This window comes from Pagrus pagrus (assembly GCF_965226575.1).
Source record: "Pagrus pagrus genome assembly, chromosome: 9".
NCBI lineage: Eukaryota > Metazoa > Chordata > Actinopteri > Spariformes > Sparidae > Pagrus > Pagrus pagrus.
The window spans coordinates 17059352-17081044 of NC_140193.1; the positions used below are offsets into that span (position 1 = coordinate 17059352).

A 21693-nucleotide genomic window follows, 5' to 3' on the forward strand; every position below is an offset into this window, starting at 1 on the left:
CCAATGATGATTTCAAAATTAGGCACTATTCCCGTCACATGGTTTTACTGAAATTGTAGCAGCTTAGCTGGTTTGTTCTGTGTAAACTAACAGGGAGTCAGATTTGACATGGGGATTCGGTGACAAACATCTACACCTGCTCAGTCTTTGTTCCAACTCCATCTCTGTTTCTCAGTTACGCCCATCTATATCTCTTCACAGTTCTCATGTCTCAAATTCACTTAGAAGGCTATTTACTAATATGTCACTTTTTAAAATGTGTTGTCATTTCCTTAATGTGATAAATGACAAACCAGTCAATCAATTTTGGTGTATGTACGTTTCTGCAAACAACTGATGTTTTAAAACTTTACTTTTCTTTATACTGAAACTTATAATTTTGTATTTTATGTCATGACAATGCTGTACTTATGCTCTGGTTAGGTTTAGGCATAAAAAACACATGGTTAGGGTGAGGAAAAGATCGTGTTTTGACTTAAAATACCTGCTTTGGTCACCACAAGCACAGCTGGAGATGTCCTGCTGTCTCTTTAAAAATGTTGAAACGCAGTGTTGAACTCCAGTCACTGGCTTGGCAGCCTTCTCGCTTATCTCCACAACCACTCCCTTCAACTCCGTAAATGAAAGTCAGGTCATAAACATGTAGACACATATTGCAGAAATGTGAATATGGTATGTAGAACTTTGACACGTTTGATCAAATGTACCTGTTCAATCAATACGCATTTATATGAACCATCACTGACTATTAAATCCACTCTCGTAGCCTCTATCAGCACTGTCATTCACAAATTAGCACCAGTGGAATGAGCTGATGAAGCTGCTTGTGTGAAGTGCGAGAGTAATTAGTGAGATTTTTATTCAGTTTTACACTGCCAGCGTGCATTTCATTAGAAATGCAACATTTCGGTCATGGACCTTTGTCAGGCATCAAATTCACAACAAGAGACGACAACATGTTTAACAGGCAACAGGCACATCTCTGCAAACATCTGAGACAATTACCACGTCAAAAATTAATGAAAGTATCCTTAAAATTAGACAAATGATAACTACCAAGTTTAGACATCATGTAATGGTTGTAGTCAGGAACAGGTGGACCCAAAAATGACACCAAACAGATAGTGACTTGAAAGGTGAATTTATTGATCACAAGAATGGTTTTGCTGGATGAGACGGTGAGCTCGAGCACAATCGGGCTCCCTGGGTGGTGCAGGTGGAGACTCACGGGAGGCTGGGAGGCAAGTGGTTGAGGAGCTGGTTCTCAGTCACACTGGAAGAGGAGGAAGGCAGGGTTAAAGCGCTGGCGAGTGAACACAGGAAGGCTTTCAAAATACAAAAACTCAAGAGATACTAAGCTGATTATACTGACAATGTGCTGCAGGTGTGTGGACCGGCACAGCTCCGACCAGCAACAAAGCCACGCCCAGCCTCACCAAGCACCTCTGAAACAAAAAGCACAAAACACAGACCACAAACAGGCCACCACAAAGTCCAAATTATAACACATCATTTAATTTGACATTCATCTTCGTCGACCCCAATGGAAATAAGTTGTTCTTTAACTTGGCTTTTTCAATAAAGATGTATTTGTCGCAGTGTACAACCTGATAACTCAAATTAAATCAAACATATTTTACTTTCAAATTCTTGATCATGTGTTTAGTTTATTGGTTTGGAAAATCTTCAGAGAGTTCAGTGCAGCTGTCTTATGTCTTTGATAAGCAACAAGGTCAAAGATAAGACACCATCTGGTCGCTGTCCCTGAGAGGAAGGAGCGCAGTGATAGGAACAGGATACGGGATTGTACGTTCTGCACGATTTAGATTTAGAAGGAAAAATTTACAAGTTTAACTAAATGCTGCTGGAGGGAAATATGTCTCCCTGTAGAGCTGGAAGTTGATGAAAGCAGCAGGGACGTTTTTGCAATCATTTTTTAAGATTTCTGATCTTTGGTCTCCGTGTCCTGGGAGATTGACCAGACTCTGTTTTAGCTCTGCCTTTGTTGCTGAAAATGAGCAACTACTGTGTGTGTGTGGATTAGCTAAGACTTGTGATAGAGAGAGAGGGAGGGAGAGAGAGAGAGAGAGAGAGAGAGATCGAGCATGCTCTCCTGTGTGCTCACTGACTGGAGTTGAGTAATCACCTAGCAACTGCTGCTCAGAAGAAGTCAGCGGCTGACTGGCACTCCGCTGGGCTGACAGGCTCTGCTCGTGCTGCGGTGACAGAGCCGCTGGATCATGTAGGACCACGCTCTAGGATTTATGTTTGGAGTTTTTGTCGATGCCTGGATCAAGAGGGTGTGGAGGAGCTTCCAGTCATTAACAATAAAACTAGGCTGCATGGGACGCTGGGAGCATCTTTAGGTAATTTTGCAAAACAAGTTTTTAACAATCATATGCATGTGTTGCATGAGAGGCACTGTGTCACATACTGAGAAAGTGAAAGAAATGCTGGATATGTTCATTCCTTCTACAATATACAGTATAATTTAGCTGTTCCTGTTTGGGAGGAAATGTGACGGAGCAGAAGTGAAATGAAGTGTAACTCTTGGGAGGGTTTTTTCCCGTGATTGTTTCCCCAAGTGGCCCCGAAGTGTGCCTGTAAGACTTTGGAATAATCAGTGAATGCTTTGAGAACACTTTGCACTACGTGGGTTATGTAATCTGGGGTTGGTTATTCAAAATATAGCCATGCATTCATGCACATTGATGCTCACAATGTAATAACGCGCTCAAGCATGAAAGGCAGAGGTGGAGCTTGAATGCACTGAGATGACACGGTTAATATCTCCACTGATCTGTTGTTATGACACAGATAAGACTTCACCTATCAGATAGAGATATGGACTGTATATTCATCAGTTTTTCACTCCATGGTGACAGACTGTGTTTATACACAAGGTGTATAAACGTGTTCAGGGACATGTAAGCGCTCTCCTGCTGCTGTGAACAGTGAGGTCAATGTAAGAGAGCAAATAATCACAACAGCTGACCGAGCTTCACATAGCACATCTGTTATTGCCAACATTTCTAATGCCCCCCTCTTTTTTTTTACAAGGATGAATGCAGTAGCGTACTCCTAACACGGTCAGATGACTCTGATATGTCTGTATACTGAGATAAGATGAGATAAGATAATGCTTTATGGTGCCCAAGGGGAAATTTTGCTTGGGCAATGGTACCACACACACACACACACTCAACTTTAAAACAAAATGAAGCTAACTAGGTGGTACAGTGGTACAACAAAGACACTATAATACATCACATACAATTAAAATTAAAAGAGATATTTAAGATATCGCACATGCACTTCGAGATTAAAAAAAACACATTGGCTTTATAAAAATGAGGAAGGAAACCATAAAAACCATAAAACCATAATACAGCATAAAACAGTAAAACATTGCTCGCTTGGTTATGAACTGAATCTTCTGTTTAGTACACTGTAAAAAAACTATACCTAATTTTACAGAAAATAACTCAGTAGTACTACATTAGTTTTCTGTTTTTTAAATGCATATAAAAATCTGTAAAACAACAGTGTTTATCTGTAAAACTATTACTTTCATCACTTTATTGAAGGTTTTTGATTGTAATGATTTAGGAAAAATCTGTAAATTAACAGTGTTTCTCTGTAAAACCTTTAATGAAAATTTCTCTAAATTGCATTTTTTTATGGTCAGGGTTTTAGATGTTGGGAGGAAGGAGGTTGTTTTTACATCCGCTGACTCTGTAACGTTCATAGTTATATGGTTCATATCCAGAACTCTATATTTACCAGATTGTTAGTGAAGTACATCATATAGTAGTTATTTAAATGGTGTAAACTTCTTATGTTTCAGGAAATATCACTTTCATGTCATGTTTAAAATATAATTTTATGTATATTGTGTACTGTAAAGGACAGAAGTCAACCGAGCCTCTGAAGGAGTAAATTCAAGAACATCTAGTCACAAAGCTTAAAATGGTGGGCATGGATCCCTGTAAATATGTTTCAATGGAGGCAGAGGAAAAGCTTACTTTATGCAGGCTGCATTCTTCAGCAATAGCATTTATTCCACTAAAGCAAAGATTTGATACAGCCAAATTATCAAATAAAGTAAAGTCAGTCATTTCACTAAAACAGCAGGCGATGGCAAAATTATGTTACCTTGCTCAAAATCTAGTGCCTCTAAGACAGAGCCATTTTGGAATAGCCCCTTCTTTATATATGTCAGACTAATAGCAAATCCTCACTCAAATACCATTTAAGAATACGTTACTGACGCAGCTGATGAAAGATTTGTGTTGGTCATGTGTAACGTCTTGTTCTTACTGATGATTGCGCCTGAAACTAATTCATGAGACTTACTCATCCTTATCTAACCTTCTATTCACAGGGTGAGCAGAGTCAGAAATTAATGTGCATCAGAATGAATGCCTCCGAAAGTCTTTTAACTAATGTTACACAAGGCACATGATAACAAATGTGATGATGTACATGTTTATGGTGAATATAAGGTACTGGAACTAGTTGGTGCCATACACATCAGCTAGTGGAGATGTTCAAACATGGACCTAAATGCAAGACACGCAGAGGAAGGCAGGTTGAAAAACAAAAATGGAGCTTTGATAACAAGCTGAAGTCCTAAAATCCAAAGTCCAAAATCCAAACCAGTGACAGAAAAGCGGGCAACAAAAAGGCAACAAGGAGAATCCAAGAAAACTAATGAGTAATATAAAAATCAGGAGGAAACACACAGGAACTGATTAACTTAAGAAATACAGGTGTACACAGAAAAAGGGCGGGAAAAAGACAAAGACAGGAAGTAGAAGGTAAAACACAAGGATATAATCTATAAAATAGTCATTTTAAATACATACACAAATCAATGAATTGTAATAAACAAACTACAAATGTCGACAACTAGCCACTAATAAGCAATTTAAATGTCAAAAACATGAAGACACTGACAAATGAAAAGATTTTACTCCGCCACCTGTGCTATCACTCTGAGATCAAAACAAATGTCTCCTTCAGTTGAATTTAAAATGTAGTCTTTAAACTTGACATGACAACTCAAGACTGTTGAGTATCTGATTCAAGATATTTGTATTCTTGCACCATTGTTGAGCTACGTGAGCTGAAGAAAAAATGAAGAATATCTGTTGATAAAGTCATGTCTCTGCTGTCTATTGGTGATGCTTTTATGTCAGGTTGACCTCAGGTCAATTGGAAGTTAGTTTTTCCTCCTAGAGTCATGGATTTGATGAGATTTAGACTCCTACATGTCTACCCGCTGATCATATCACTTCAAACAACATCATTTTTATTCTGGTAGTGCTTGTTACACCTCTCAGCTACTTAGAACTAATCCTCTCGAAGCCACAGATCATAATCTCCTCTAATGTGATAAAATTGAACAATAATTTGTAAGAGACAGGGTTGATTCAGACGCTATAAGCTGTCTGACTAAACCACTGAGCCTGCTGCCTGGACTCAAATCGTGACAGATTATGTGACCCACACATAATCGAATACACCTGAAACATTGTATGCAGTGAGGAACATTTCTACCATTAGTACAACAGTGGATGTTCTCTGCAGAGCTGTGTGTGAGTCCCAGTGGAGTTTGTGCCTTATGACTATTGACTGTCCATTTGTCAGTAAATGCTGGCTTGTAGCAGCAACAAAGTGATCCTAAAAGGCATGCCTTCCCTCTGCCACTGAAGATAATAGATGATCAGGACATGTCTGTCAGTATTATGGTTATAAAGTGACACATGTAAAGTGATTTACACACAAATATGTACATTTGCATTACAAGGGGTCATGGCAAGCACATTTATTGCAGGATTTCTTCAAAAGCAAGTAACAATTTGTAACAGTTGTGCATTCAAATGTAAAAAAAAACAAAAAACGACTAGACCTTATTTTTTATATTTTGTTGAGTTGCGTACATACAGTATTCCAGATCTTCAAACCCAGAGAAACCGTGATTTTATCAAGGTAATGGTGTGTTTCATTTGGTCATTTTGTCCCTATAACGGGACAAAATGAATAGAGTCAGAGAGTCAGAGAGTTAGAAAGGCAAACTCGACTAACATGTTACCTCGTCATATTTCTGAGTCATGTCAAATAGATTTTAATCAGCGATTGTGGTTGTTTAAAGGTGCAATATGTAAGAATTGGCCACCTGTTGATTCTCCCAGAAAACAGGGGCAGCATATAGCTACCGGAGTAGCTACCCGCTGCTAACTGTATTCTGTTTATGACTGTAGGTACTGTTAGCTTGTTAGCTCAGTTAGCCGTGCAGCTAGCCAGAGTGTTGGTGTTGACACCGCTGGCACAGGTCCTTTGGACCACTGGGAGAAAGAGGTCCCAGGGCTAGCTGGTTAGCATGAAGGAGGTTGTACAAAAAAAGGCTCCTCATGGAAACAAATGCATTGTTTGACGTAAGAGTCAGAGACGTCATTACAACAACATAAAAACTGAGTGCTTTTTACACACCTGACAATGGTCCTAATCCTCCTCTAAAACAACACCCCCGCCCTGTGTGCAGGATACAACTCCTCAGGGAGGGAAGCTTTACTGGCTCAGAGGGGTTGAGTTCATTTGTTCATGTGCTGCTCAGTTTAAGTGCTCCTCCCTAATCCGAAATCCTTTAATTGTCAACAAAGACAGATAGGCTCGTCGAAGTGACTCTGAAGGCCTCAGTTCTGTTGCTTTCATTAACTTTGAATAATTAAATCTGTTGTTTGCATGTGTACAAAATCCCCTCCACAAAAGACACACCCCACTAGTAATTGGGGAGCGGTTTGTGTGTGTCTGTGTGTGTGTGTGTGTGTGTGTATATGTGTGTGTTAGCTATTCCCGAAAGCCACATTTAAAAGGAAGTGGCCTGTTACTATCCTTTGATGAATTCCTTTCCAAGTTTGATATAAAAACTCTCTCAATTATACTATCTTTAAAGGTGATTTTGACATTTGACGATAAAAAAATGTGGTAACAAACAAAGAAAAAATGTAACTGTATGTAATTGTATTCCTCGTTTCTGGTCTTCAATTCTTGGTAATATGAACTGGAAAAAAACTTGGAGATTTTTATTTAAAATCCAACACAAAATTTATCCTGTAAAGCATGTTCTGGAATGGCTTGGACTGAATATTGATTATTCCTCAAGGTACAAGGTAATTTTTTTTTTTGTTGCATAACGAAATGAAAGTTTGTAAACTTCATCATGCTACCCAAATTACAGAACATATATACAGTTATTTACATACAAATATACGTAAACACATTGTGCATCTTTATCAAGTTTGACATCTAGGAATCAACTTTCACTGTGTGTGAGCACCGAGCATCGATGTTATAAACACAAAGTCCACTTCGCCTCATCCCACTGTAGTCCTGCGATCCATAGGCTCAGAACATGGTCCACCCGTCGGGCGTAACAGCTTGACCCGAGATGTTGTGGTGGAGACAGGTCTCTGTGGGCACAACAGTCTCTGATTTGATGTTGTTTTGCCAACCTGAGTCATATTATGTCCATTTCCTTTTCCTGCGACCGGACATTAGTCAGGAGCAGCCTTAAACCAAGCATGATTAGCATGGCTCTTATTCAGACTCTCTTCCTCCTTGGGGTGGTCCAGCCGCTCAGGTTGAATGGTCGGAAGACACATAGGCTGTGTGACGTAAAAGTCTGCTGCTCTTAATCCAACACACCCGCTTTCTCCTCCAGTGATGATGATGACGACAGTATTTCTGCCATAGGCATTTTGTGTTTCAGCAATAAAGCCGAAGAAAATACCATTAAAAAACAAAAATGTGGCATATTTGGAGGAAATGCCGGCCGTTGCATCTTCATGTGTCGCAGACTTTTCTGACTTTTGTGGACTAAACAATCTTTTTTACTTACAATGTATGTAAAATGTTGTTCTGATTGCTATTAAAAATGTCATTAAATGCCATGAAATTCTTCCGTCTTGAATAATTGGCAATATGTTAGATCAGTGTGAAAATCAGACAGTTGGGATCAGGTTTACAGAGAGATCACATCCCAACCTTTTTTTCTCTGTGTTTCACCATATTGTATTTCTCCTTATCTATAATCTGTAAATTCTGTCCTAGTTTTCATAATCTGAGTGTGGTGTCAGCTGACATTAATCTATATCATCTATCTATGGCATCTTAATGAGCAGCAAGTCAATCTTCATGTTGAGTAGTGGATATGTGAAAATGCTTTCGAAAACTGCTTCTTGATTGAGAGAAAAAGCTCTGTGCTCTTAGAGGGTCGCTAACGTGATTACCTGACTCAGAAGGGTACAATTGAATTAAAAACATGACCTCTGAGAGTACATTACCATCCAGGAACACATGTTCTCGCTTTCCTTCAGTCTCTTCCGTACAGAAGATAGGAAGGTAGAGAGAATTGGTTGGTCACTAAGTGTTCCTCAATCAGCTTTTTATTGACTGAGAACGAAGCCGCTTTGGCTCATAATCAGGTTTTGTTTGACTTTTACCACAAATTAATCTCGAACCATCAGTCTACTTGACAAATTGTTTGAAAATTGAATTTGGAAATCAGGTTGAAAATACAATGCTTAAATTCAGCACATATTAGAGTGAAACTACATGTGGTGGGCAAGCTTTTACAAAAACAAAGATAAAACAAAAATGTAGATACTATATGCAAGCATTTGAACATTGTTCCACCTTGGCAGAGGTTTGTCTTCTCTCAGGCTGTTCTACTTTAACCCCTGATCTTGTCTCGCAGTGATTAAGGCAATATTTCTTTCATGGCTCATTTGTCCATGATTGGATCGACCTCTTTGTGCCGTGTCATGAAGGAAAACATGACATTTACAAGAGTGCATGGTTGCCCTGTGACATTCGTTACATAACATCTGTGATGCTGCAGGGCACAGTGATGGTATACGGCATGTACAGTTGTCATGCTCTGTTTGGTCTGTGGGTCTCTGCGTCTTGAACAACATTAAAGGAATATGTCCTGTATGACTAATTGAAATATGAAATCTAATAAGTGCATGACAGGGAAAAGAAACAGACAAAAGGGAAAAAAAGACGACCAGAACCTGAGATCTATTTTTCATTTTACAAATGTACACCATAGATGTTGTGATTTCCAATAACTAAGGTGTAGTTTCACATTTTAGTTTTACACGGAATATGATAATGACTCTTTGAATAATCATTGAACCTTACTTGCATTTACACGTTGACTAACGAGAACAAAATATTAAACAAATTCTCATTGACTTTTTTTCCTCCCAGCCTGGAGACAAGTGATGTCAGACGGGTTGATAAGAGGAGAGTGACGGACATAACGTGCAACAAAGATTCACAGCCTGAATCAAACATTTCTCTGACATTTAAATGCCATATTACGGTACATGTCAGACCATTGATGGACGAGTAGCACTGCTATCTGCTTCTCTATTCAGTGATCAGAGTACACAACTGTACTAGAGTACATTTATTATGTATGAGTATACATTATATACTGTAGTGGCAACTCAAAATAAAAACCTTCTTTGCCACTCTTGCAGGACGTAAAGCTTCTGACTCGTGCTTTCCAAAGGGCCAACTTCCATAATAATCCAATGTGGAAATGAGGCAGCTATAAGATGAAGCAATCCAGATGATTAATTCCACAAAAATCGCAGTTACAAAATAAACACGCAACGGTCAGAAAAGCTGTTGCTCCTCGTCCAGCTGTGAATTCTCCCCACAGCTGTATACCCACAGGTGCCTGCCCACACGACAGTTTACTAATTGGCTGCACTTGAGGACAGCAGGATCAGTTTGTGTTAGCAGGAAATATTAACGGAGCATAGATATATATCTTGATCTGCTAGGTAAACACAAATAAGATCAAAATGAAATAAGATCAAATATGTTTAAACGCTATAATCACTACAAAATTATTCAAATGTTAAAATAAACCTGATTCTCTCTGTGGCTTTAAAGATAAATAGATCCCTTATAAAGCTCTCGTGCCCCGCAGATTAGCTCTGGTTCTTGAACTGGGTCCGTTAAAGATTATTTAAACTTTGGTTCTATTCAGTGATGCAGCTTGTGCCCACTTTGCACCAAGAAAAACCTATTTCCAACACACTTTATGGGTTTCAAACAGATTTATTTTTGGTTGAAATGCTGAGAAGAGTTCAAAATTAGGTGCCTAAACCTAATTATGGATGTATGGAACTGTTTCAATGTTGGTATCAGATGGTTTCGTTTAAATTAATCTTGGCCCAAAGATGTAAAAGTTTACAATATGTCCCAATAAAATAAAAAATTAGAGGAAAGTCCAAAAAATGGCTTAACATTTTTATACTTTGTTTTTTTTTCTCTCTCTTTCTTACCCCGTTAATCCTTTTACCAAGCTTAGATCTATCTTGTCATCCTTTGTAGGCCTGACCCTTGGGCTGGAAATCACAAGACCAAACAACAGTATAGTGCTTCTAACACATTGCTGCATCATTATTGACAGTCTAATGAAGTCATATGCACTCAGTTGTCAATGTATTAGATATGCATATGTAAAACTAATGGAGTCAAACATACACACACATTTTGCTGATATTTTTACATTGTTGTATTGTTATTTTTACTTAAGTAAAGAATGTGAGCACTTCTTCCACTTCTTTTGTCGATCCTGCTCTGTAGAGCTGCGTGCGAGCTGTTTGATGATGAAAAAGACAAGACTGGAACAAGAAACCTGACACAAAATCTCAGGATTACCAACTTTAATGTCAAGCTGTTGAGCACTTTACCTCACACACACTTGGACATGGGTCATTATCTTGGCCTCCCATGGCCAAGTTGATAAAGTGATGAGACACAAGCTTTCTCGTGCTTGCTTTACCCAATCGGTGCTACTGTCTTCATGCTGCTAAAGTTTTCTTATGACTGAAACATAATGTGCTGCAATCATGTTCGCACTGTGTGGTAATGTGCATTTTTAGGTTTGGATCACAAATTTCTTTCAAATTGATCATTGTCAGATACTAACTGCCGTGACCTATTTGTTTTGTATTTTCTTTGTTTTTTATAGAAATATCATCATTGCATGGCTGGACTGCTCGTCCCACCCTATGGTGTGATGGAAAGTGGTTGCAGTGCTGACAGTAAGTAGCCCTCATCTGTTTTCTGAGCATTCACACATTTAACTCATACGTTTGTCGCTGTTTTTCACACAGGTTGTGTTAGATTTGAAAGCATTCTTTGTGCTTTGAATTAGATTTGATTGCAACAGGATCATCAAACAACATTTCACATCAGAGTGCAGGTGCTCCCAAATGTTCAAATGTTGCAGTTGGTGCACACACGGTAGTATGGTTTAGCAAGTGTTACATCATCAGAAACAGGTTTAGCAATTCATTAGGTTTACGTTCAGCTGCTTTCATATCAGTTTCTCAAGATATTATTAGGGCACAGATAAGAAACAGTATAGTTTCCATGGTGTGATTGTCTTCAGTCTAGAATTTATCAGGACGAAGAACTCCAGTTTACTGTAAATGTCCTCATTTTACTTTATAAAGATTCCCAGAAGTTTATATAATGATATTTCCCAATTTTTAGGTAGTGTTTTATAACATAGATCCTCATTTTGTACAATATGTAATAACATTTTTGTCTGCCTAAGTCCATTACTGTGCAACCCCCTTTGTCCTCCTGCATTGTGATAAAGGCTGATTCTTTTGTTTATGCTTTTCTGTTGCAAGTTAACTCAATATTGACTCAGCTTTGCTCAAACAGAGCACTTGAATTGCTTCAAAGTCATGTACCATAAAAATGATGAACAGCAGCGTGCGGTGAGAAAATCCAGAGAGTCTGCCGGCTTACTGGCAGCGTGTTCACTGTGCATTGTCATGTATTTTTGAAAGAGTTCATAAATGATGGGTGTATTTTATAGAAAATGTTACTCTATATATGTTGCAGAACTCACAAACTCAAACTCTACACCCTAAAATGTTGATTAGCTGAAGCTTTTTGGGCTGCATTTAAAAGTAAAAGTGTCTGCTTTAGTATTCATCACTGTTGGAGCAGCACCGTAAGAGCATCCTGGGTATTTCTGCAGTATACAGTACAGTACTTTACAGTACTATGTACTTGTATGCATGAATGCACCAAGACAGAAATCACACGAGCGTCAAGCAGCTGGAAGCTGATGCACTCTCCGGTACAGTACATCCACAGCAGCCTGGTGGCTAAGTCGAATGAATTAAACATGTTTTACATAGTTGTCTTAGTTACAACAACACTGTGCTATCACAGCACTTTGGTGTTAACAGCTGGAGCTTTTACAGTCAGCTTTGTTTCATTCAAGACCACTTTACCTGAGCACCTTTTAACGCACAAACACATTTGTTTTCCATTGTTATTCAATGAAATGAAACACTTTGCTCTTACATGCTCAAACTACATTGGTTTTAGATTTATGTAACTTAAGTCTAATCTTGGATTCGTCTCCCACATGCATACTGTACACAGCATCCCCTTTTGATGTGACTGAATTAATGTGACACTTGAATGAGTGGCATGCTGTCACGTGGACCAGCGTGGCAGCATCACAAATAAAATGATGGACAGCTTTGTTAACTTACCAAAAAAGCAGTCAACAAACGCATTGCAGCAAATGCAGTCAAAGAGTGTGTAAAAAGGAGACTCACCAGAGTGATCAGTTATAATCAGTATTTTCCTAATAATTAGATGACAGTGTAAAAACTATGTGATAATGTGAAAGGGGTCGCTCAGAGTGATGAACCTGTAGAAACATCACCTGAATCTGCAGCTCTCCTCGACTTAATGGAGCTTTATTTTGTAACTGTCTAACCGTCCATCCTACGGCTTTACTCTTTTCATTCACACTTACTGTTCTCATGGTGTCATTTTCGACGAGGCTGACAATAAGGCCGAATTCATACCTGCTTTGTTGGTTGTGCACGTCCTCAGAAATTAGGGGTACATGTCCGCAAGGAGCAATAACCACTTTTCGGCATCCAGTTGTACTCAAGTGTTCACACTGATGATCTGATGTAATCAAAGCAGTTGACCCGTTTACATTTGTTACCTCTCCAGGTAACAATTTATAATAACCAGCAATTGTTTATTGTGAAGTTGCTGATGTTTATAATACTTTGTAAATGGCTAATAAATACTGTGTAGTAGAAACTATTTGGATTGCCATTATAAAGTTGCAAGTGATGTTTATAAATCTTTACAACTGCTTGATAAGTAGCTTATAAAGCATTTCATTTGCTTGTTAAATATTACCTGACGTTTAATTAACTTTAAATATTGAAGTCTTCACAGCAAAGAACTTCAAAAGTAACCAAATATTAAAAGCAGCTGGTGAACACACAGATATCCAGATACAGATGAGTTTTATTCCTGGATATACAGTATAGCCAGAAGCATAATGTTACATTTCTGTTCCACTTTCTATGTATTGTGTGGATGCTGTATCTTTTTTTTGTTGTATCAGCACTCTAAGGGCAGGTCTAAGAATAGCCGGGTTTTGCCCCGCAGATACAGTTGTGACTGAGCAGCTCTGACTGATAGTGTTATTTGTCCTGCAGGGGAACAGTAAGAAGTTAAAGCTCCTTACAGAGAAATAACCACACCCTAAACCCCCTGCTGCATGTTCAGCATAATAGTCTAACAGTATGTTTATTTAAGGAGACATTTAAATCGTTTAGTATGTGAATAAAGGCATTTTCTCCCAGACATGAAAGCCTAATCTTTTTATTATGTCTAAACAGTAGCTGAAAATCAACTAAAGTCGAGCTTAAAGGTCCCATATTGTGCATATTCACCCTCTGTCTGAACTCTCCATTTAAGTTCCTGTCTCTTTAAGGCCCCTCTCCTGAAGGGCCAGTCAGCTCTGATTGGTCAGCTCTCACAGGCCTGAGTAGGCACCACCCACCGTGTTATCACGTAAAATCTGCCGGTGTTGTTGCAACCGTGGCCGAGAGCGTTGACTGTATGATTATGACATCACAACCTAACAGAAGTCCTGATGGCTAATTTAAAGGCTGAATGTGGACTGTGTGTATTTTATCGTAGCTTGAGCATTTTGATGCTTCACCAGTATTTCTGTAACACCTAGACCTGCTCTATAATAAAAGACACTTTCAACACTATGGGAGCTTTAAGGACAATCTTGTTTTTACCTTTTCATAAAATGTGCATTCATTTAATTATTTTAAAATCGTATTAAATATGTAAATATATACAGTGAAACACGGTTTTGTTGTTGTGTACTAAAGATATTATATGTAACATAAAAATGTCAAAAACGTATAGACCCTTTGTTGTATATTTTGTTGAGTTTGGCATTTCAATTATCATAAATGTTTTCAACAATGTTCAAACCCAGAGACATCCTCATGGTATTCAAGGTAATGGTGCATTTCATTTGGTTGCCTGTCGCTATAACTTTAGAGAGAATCAGAGAGTGACGACGGAAGTCTGCGAACGAGACCAAACATAACGTGAATAAAACTTTAAAACATTACCTCGTCCATTAACATCTCTGCCAGAGTCACATAGATAGATTTTCACCAGCGATGAAGACAGCAACTCCCATGATCCTACACTACTTATGTCTTTTCTTTTCTTTTGATTGAGAGATGACCCCTAGAGGCAGAAATCACAAAGGCCTTCTGTGTTTTTAACGTACTTTGAAGTTCATTTTCAAGGATTAACTAGGCTCCTTATGCAAAGTTAGAAGCAGCTTGTTGTTTATGTGTTTGCTTCGGGGAAGTTTACTTGGTGGCATTAATTGCTAAACACTGTATACTCCAACACATGTGCCTGCAGGAGCTCTGTACTGTACATATGAGAATTTTCTCAGTGATTTGTCCCAGATCATGAATCACTTTATAAATGTACTCTCTGTCTTTTTTCCCCTCCAGAAATGCCGGACAAAGAGAACATAAGCAACAACTCATTCGTTTCAGTCTCCAAACATCAGAATAAGGTAGTTTGCCTGACACTCATGAATTATTTATACGCCTTAGTGTTTCCACATGTTATGAAAGACAGCGAGTGGCTGTGAGGGTGATAAACAACGCTGCTTTATTGGCCTTGTTCCCGTCCAGCAGTGTTACTGTAAGTGAACAGTTTGGCACCGGGTTAAACGAAGGCCATAACTCATCCTGTGCTTCTGTTTTGCCTGACGTAACAGCATCCTTTACCGTTACACACCTCTCAAAAGGAGGATGGAAATGAGCGTGGAATGTGACGTTTGTTTAAAGTTGGTCTAAATATAAGCAAGAAGAGTGGAGTTTTTCTCTCCAACCGTATCAGTTCCTGTCCCACCTTTCTCCAGTTGCTGTTTCCTGACCGCTGGGCTGATAACGTGACACTACAGCAGATTTATGGTGCTTTTGTTCCTCCACAGATTTTAATCTTTTATGTAAAACACCCATTACGTGCTTTCTTGTTATGTAACAAACAAACACGGCAATAACTTTAACATATAGAAAGAATAAAGAATGAAAACCCAGCTTCTTTGGCTGCTGAGTGGACCAATTTTCTTGTAAATAAATGATGAACTTTAAAGCCTTCACATAAACGCATGAGTTACGCTGCTCTCTAAAGCATGCAGAAAGCATTTTAAATGTCACAGCCCCACAGCCCATCCACAGCCCCTGCAGGGATGAAACAGAAAAACACACTTCCATGCAGTAATGCACAATATATGTCCCATTAAAGCAGCTGAGTGCATCATTCAAGACTCTGCTGACGGGCTGTTATTTAACTGAGAAGCAATATAGAAAGACTCAAGTCCAATTAAACAACTTGTTATTTGACTTGTCTGACATGTTGTTTAATGTCTTTTATTGACAATTACCAGACTGTTGGGTTCAGTAAGTCTTTAATTTCACCTGACTCCTGTGATGTTGAGTTTTGCATCATTTCGTTGCCATCTGTGATGTATTTTATTTTTGTTTCATTTTATTTTGCAGAAGTCATTCATTGAAAGTCCAGCCAAACCCCACCTTAAATGCATTTCTCAGGTAGTAAACTCCATCACCTTCTGTATGTGGGGACCAGTCATTACCTGTTTGTGTAGCAGGTACTCAGCAGGACTTTTATTGTGCTGAGATTTAACTTGAATTACTGCTACTGTGCAGGTCCCCTCTGAGAAGATCCTGCGAGCGGGGAAGATTCTCCGTAATGCCATCCTCTCCTGGGCGCCTCATATGATCAGAGACAGGAAGTACCATTTGAAGACATACAGGTTGGTTGTTATCTAAATTCTTTAATATTTGTGGAAGGCTGCAATATTCAATTGAAAACACTATGTTTGTCCCTCAAGGGATGATGTGAAGCAAGCAGGTGTACAAACAAAAACACACAAAAGCACATTAACAATTCATTCGCACACATGAAAACCATCTAAAAATATCATTAAAGACTGAAAGATAGAGACGAAAAACACAAGGTGTAATAATTACAATTTACAATGACTTGAGTCAAACAAAACAAGGAAAAGGAACAACAATAACAAGGAAAGACACTGACACAGTAAAATCAGTCCCACAACAGGCTAGTAAAAAAAAAAGCCAAAGTCAGGTAATAATAAACATTAAAGTTATGTAAAATAACTTAATAACATAATAAAATCATGATGATGTGATGTTAGCGTTTATTCTTTCTCCACATGCGCCAGGAATACATTTGTCACTATTTTGAGACAGAAACAATACAGTTACATTTTGTTATAATGAGAATATAACAACTTAGTATTTATTTATTTCCTTTAAGCTCAATTTATCAAGGAATTATACAATCATAAGCTCTTAACAGATTAGTTATGCATCAGCATCAATTATTAAAAAACAAAAAGAGATAAATATAACATATCACATAACTTGTGTCGTTCCCAGGCAGTGTTGCGTGGGAACAGAGTTGGTCGACTGGCAGATGCAGCAGAGCTCCTGTGTCCACTCTCGTATTCAGGCTGTGGGCATGTGGCAGGTGCTGCTGGAAGAGGGTGTTCTCAACCATGGTGAGACTCTGTGTGATGTCTGTGTCTGCACACGTGTACGTGCGCAGCAGAGATTGTAAATTCAAGCCCTGCTGTCCGTGTCGGTTTGTTGTGACGCAGTGGACCAGGAGCTGAGCTTCCAGGACAAGTACCTCTTCTACCGCTTCCTGGATGACGAGCAGGAGGACGCTCCTTTGCCCACCGAGGAGGAGAGGAAGGAGAGCCAAGAGGAGCTGCAGGACACTCTGCTCCTCCTCTCGCAGATTGGACCTGACGCCCACATGAGGATGATCCTGAGGAAACAGTACGGATCTAAAGCAGTAATCTCTGATGTTAAATCAAGTGAATCAGTGTGATGGTGTTGTGACTTAATTTACATGTGTCCTGTTTTCCAGCCCGGCTGAGAGAACAGCAGATGATTTGGAGATCATTTATGAAGAGCTGCTGCATATAAAGGCCTTGTCTCACCTATCCACCACTGTGAGTGCAACATGTCACTGCAGACATTAAGACAGATTCTGTCTTCTGTGGCAGTAAAACCCACGCTCAGCCCCTCAGACTCTTGTCGCATTTAAAAGCAGAGTGATGTTCAGAGATGGGCAGTATTTCAATGAAATGTATTTGATACTTATACTGTATTGAATTGCTTTTGAGTTTTTTTTTATTTGTACTTTGCCTGGCAGATACTTCAAGAGAATATGAGAAAAATGTGTACGAAATTTGTCGAAAAGACCAAAAAAATTGTTAAAATTGTCAACAGAATGTGAAGAAAAAAAGCTGTTTTGATGTTGTTGCAGAGGTATCTACTGAAGTTAGCATGCTAATCAGCTAGCCCCGGCCTGTCACAGTGAAAAGCTCCTGTGCTGACGGTGTAAACACCAACACTCCAACACTGCTCTGAACTCTCCGTCCAGACTGCAAGCTGCACAGCTAAATGAGCTAACTAGGCAATGGCAGCTACCGTTAGCAGCAGTGAGTGGTCACTTGTGATATGCTGCCCTCTATTTGGGGTATGAATAAAATACATAATTTAATATGTCACATGTTTAATTGCTCAGTTCAGTGGTCGCTTTGACTGTCAGACATCACCCAGCATGCACCCCTGAACTTGCAGCCTCCCACCTCCACCTCCTGACAGGCCGTTTCAATTCTTAGGTGTGGTTAAGATCAGACCCCTATTGAGGCCACTAAATGCCTAAAGAATTTGATAATATCAGTTTGTACACCAGTATTTTGTCTTTTATTTTGAAACATTTGGCTAGCAGGTATTTGTATTTGTGCCCATCTCTGATTACAGTGAAGAAAAAGATGCAAGCTTGCAAACTGCACATTTGTACTGTAGTAATCTCAGTACTGATCATCACATGTTTATGCATATTTGGACACATGTTCTGTAAGGAGAGCATGACTTTGTGTTGCTGCAGGGAGAGTTGCAGAGATTTTCTGCAAACTTAATGTTCCTTTTTATTGACTTAACCTCACATTAAATTTTAGAAAAATCTGTTTTACATCAGCAGGGTATTGATCAGCAGGAATCTTTGCATGGTTGTACTGTCTGGCTGCTCCCTGTTGCACTACCAAGTAAAAGGATTTTGTGTTAATATTGATCTTCCTGAGTTATGAATCCGTCTCCCCTGCTTGCTCAGGTTAAGAGAGAACTGGCAGGAGTGCTGATCTTTGAGTCCCATGCGAAGGCAGGAACAGTGTGTAAGTAATGCGATAGAATAAAGTGATGTGACCGTGATGATCTTTCAAAAACACCTGATACAGTGGATATCCTTTTTAACATAGCTGATGTGCAACAGTTTAATACAGTTAGAATTAATTCAACAAATCCCAGATTAGCTTTGTGTCTTTTCTCTCTCAGTGTTCAATCAGGGGGAGGAGGGCACATCATGGTACATTATTCTGAAGGGCTCAGTCAACGTTGTCATCTATGGAAAAGTAGGTATCGTTCTGGTTATGTAACTCTGGCTGCAGCATTGATGTATTGGTCATTAACCGATCAGTACCCTGTGTTGTGCAGGGTGTTGTTTGCACTCTTCATGAAGGAGACGACTTTGGAAAGCTCGCTCTTGTCAACGACGCCCCCCGCGCTGCCTCCATTGTCCTGCGAGAAGACAACTGTCACTTCCTGAGAGTAGATAAGGAGGACTTCAACAGGATTCTGAGGGTGAGTTTCCATCTACCGTCTATTGATGCTTTTACACTAACAGCAAAAAGCGCTGTTGCCCTCTGTTGGCAAAAACTCAGCAATGCAGCCCTGAAGGTACTCCATTGAGATGGTACTCCAAGAAATCTCTCTAAATTTGAAATGGTTACACTTTAAAATAACCTTTATCAATTACCACCCTCTGTGACATGTCATCCTCAGTTAATTGTAAAAGAGCCATCTTATAATCACTAAAACAGAAATAGACTCAGACAGAACTACACACAACCATCCAGTGTTTTGTAAACAAGCTGTTTCATTGTATTAAACTTCCTAGATATGATCACATGTCTCCATCAGCTCACACAGCTTCTTGTTTATACTGTTTATTAAAATGCATAACGTGTGTGTGTGTGTGTGTGTGTGTGTGTGTGTGTGTGTGTGTGTGTGTGTGTGTGTGTGTGTGTGTGAAGGACGTGGAGGCCAACACGGTGCGTCTGAAGGAGCATGGTCAAGATGTTCTGGTGTTAGAGAAATGTCTCAGCAGCAGCCGAACCTCCAGCCACGGAGCCTCATCCTCCCACTACAAGTAAATCTACCCACAATTCACTGCACACACACGGCAGAGCTTCATTTGCAGATAAGAAAGGTTTAAATGTTGTGTGTCTGCACTGAAGAAATGGTTTATATCACACTGTAATGTAGTTGTAAGCAGATAGAATTGTTTTTTTTTTATTATATATTTGTCGACAACTGTAACTCCCCCCATAGACTGTATATATATACACACAGCTGTATAAACAAATATTTTGTTATAGAAGTTATAATTACTGAAGAAACTGTATATCAATAAACAATTAAAATGGCCTTTTATATGCATCCTAATACATTAGTGTTATAACGATTCCAGGACGATTTATTAAATGTTTAAATGCTTAAAAGGGGGCCTAAATGCACCTTACCATTAAGATTATAACCTCAAATGCAGTTCTAGTCGACTATTCTAAACCAAAAGTCAAGAAAAAATGTGTCAAAAATATGTAGTTTGATTTTTTCAAGGTCTGAACAAATTCCATAAACCACTTGGCACTGTAGTTTTTAACAAACTATACCCAAGAACAGGAAAATTGTGTATTTATTGGGGACTATTGCTTTTTTGATATTTTGTTGCAGTGCTTATGTACAGTATGTGGCAATGATTCAAAATCATTTGTAAATGTTACTTATAATAAAGGAACATGTAATTAATTTATTGCCATTTTTACACAAATATTATGCAGTACCAATGCAACAAAGCCCTGTCTTCCCCCCTGCTATATGGGGGCTGATCTTGCCCTCTGCTCTGTCTCGTAATGCCACTTTTACCCAGCAAGAGGTGATACTGTAGCTCAGCTGGGAGATATATGCCAGCTGTTAGTGTCGCCTGTGGTGACTCAGCCTGTGATCTGAGGTCCCAGTCCAGACAAACTCTAGGGCCACTGGCTCCTCAGCTTAATGAGTCATGAGCTACTTAACTGACTGTAGCTAACTACCACCGAGGATTGCTAGCAAGGAGCAGCAATTGTCGGTTGACCCCCATGTTTTTGGAGCTACCTTTTCGAATTTTGGCCATATTCTACAGATTACATCTCTAAAAACAAAAACCTCCCCATTCCACCTTTCTACCTCTACCAACGAGGTGCAACAGACCCACCTTGAACAGGCTGTGTGAAATGGTCTCTTGGCCACACGGATGTCGTTGGATCGTTGTTGGCTTTTGTCTCTTCATGGTATTTGTTGACAAAAAGAAAATATAGGCTATCACCAGATTTATCCTCAAAAATCTCGAAAGTGCCTGGTGACTACTGGACTCTCAGTGAGTGTCACCAACCAAGGAAAATGCTTCCTGCAGTCCTGTGCACCGCAGCCAACCAGTGTTATCTTAACAGAGGCATCTGTCACTGCTGTAATATAGAGAGACACATTAATGGTAATGATGGCCTATAGCTCAGAGGAGAAAAAGAAGGCCTTGCAAGTTACAATTACTTGTCGGGGGTCGCCCTCTAATCAACTCGGCTCCTCACCCATGAGAGTGTCAAGACCGTGTTCTCCCTCCTGAGTGTGGGAGACACAACATGGCTCGTGCACCTCCTCCCTCTTGTGGTGCTGTTATCATGTAATAAAAACATCCAAGGCTAGATTGTGTTGATTTTTCCACACGGAGAAGATGCCCTTACATTTTTTTTTTTTACTTCTACTCTTACCCCAGACTCCCCTTAATCTTGAGCCGGCCAAGAACTGTGTGATTGTAAATAGGATTGTTATCAAATGAAGCAATCACAGGCGCATGTTCGAGTAACACAAATCAGTGGAGGGCCGTAGTCGTGGCATTAAGCATTAAGAGCCGGTGTTTCTTGATTAGTGAAGGGTGTGTTTTATTCCCTGTTGCTCCAGATACAAGGTGATGTCGGGGACTCCTGAGAAGATTTTGGAGCACCTCCTCGAAATGATGCGATTGGATTCTCAATTCACAGAGTCAGGTACTGCTCGGCAT

At 39.4% G+C, this 21693-nt stretch overlaps 1 protein-coding gene across 3 annotated transcripts in view; it reads left to right on the forward strand.

The window, feature by feature from the left end:
* Positions 1-21693, forward strand: part of rapgef4a (Rap guanine nucleotide exchange factor 4a) — a 44032-nt gene that overhangs the window by 13631 nt on the left and 8708 nt on the right. The window contains exons 1-13 of one of the 3 annotated variants that reach the window (XM_084361169.1): positions 2184-2366; positions 11063-11135; positions 14928-14992; positions 15984-16034; positions 16152-16258; positions 16908-17029; positions 17129-17312; positions 17404-17488; positions 18655-18715; positions 18876-18952; positions 19035-19181; positions 19634-19749; positions 21594-21679. In XM_084361169.1, the coding sequence (XP_084217295.1) occupies positions 11078-11135; positions 14928-14992; positions 15984-16034; positions 16152-16258; positions 16908-17029; positions 17129-17312; positions 17404-17488; positions 18655-18715; positions 18876-18952; positions 19035-19181; positions 19634-19749; positions 21594-21679 (1159 nt within the window). In that variant the 5' untranslated portion in view covers positions 2184-2366; positions 11063-11077. Of the gene's footprint in view, positions 1-2183; positions 2367-11062; positions 11136-14927; positions 14993-15983; positions 16035-16151; positions 16259-16907; positions 17030-17128; positions 17313-17403; positions 17489-18654; positions 18716-18875; positions 18953-19034; positions 19182-19633; positions 19750-21593; positions 21680-21693 lie in introns of those variants that run through there. The other 2 variants (XM_084361167.1, XM_084361168.1) reach the window with 2 other exon arrangements.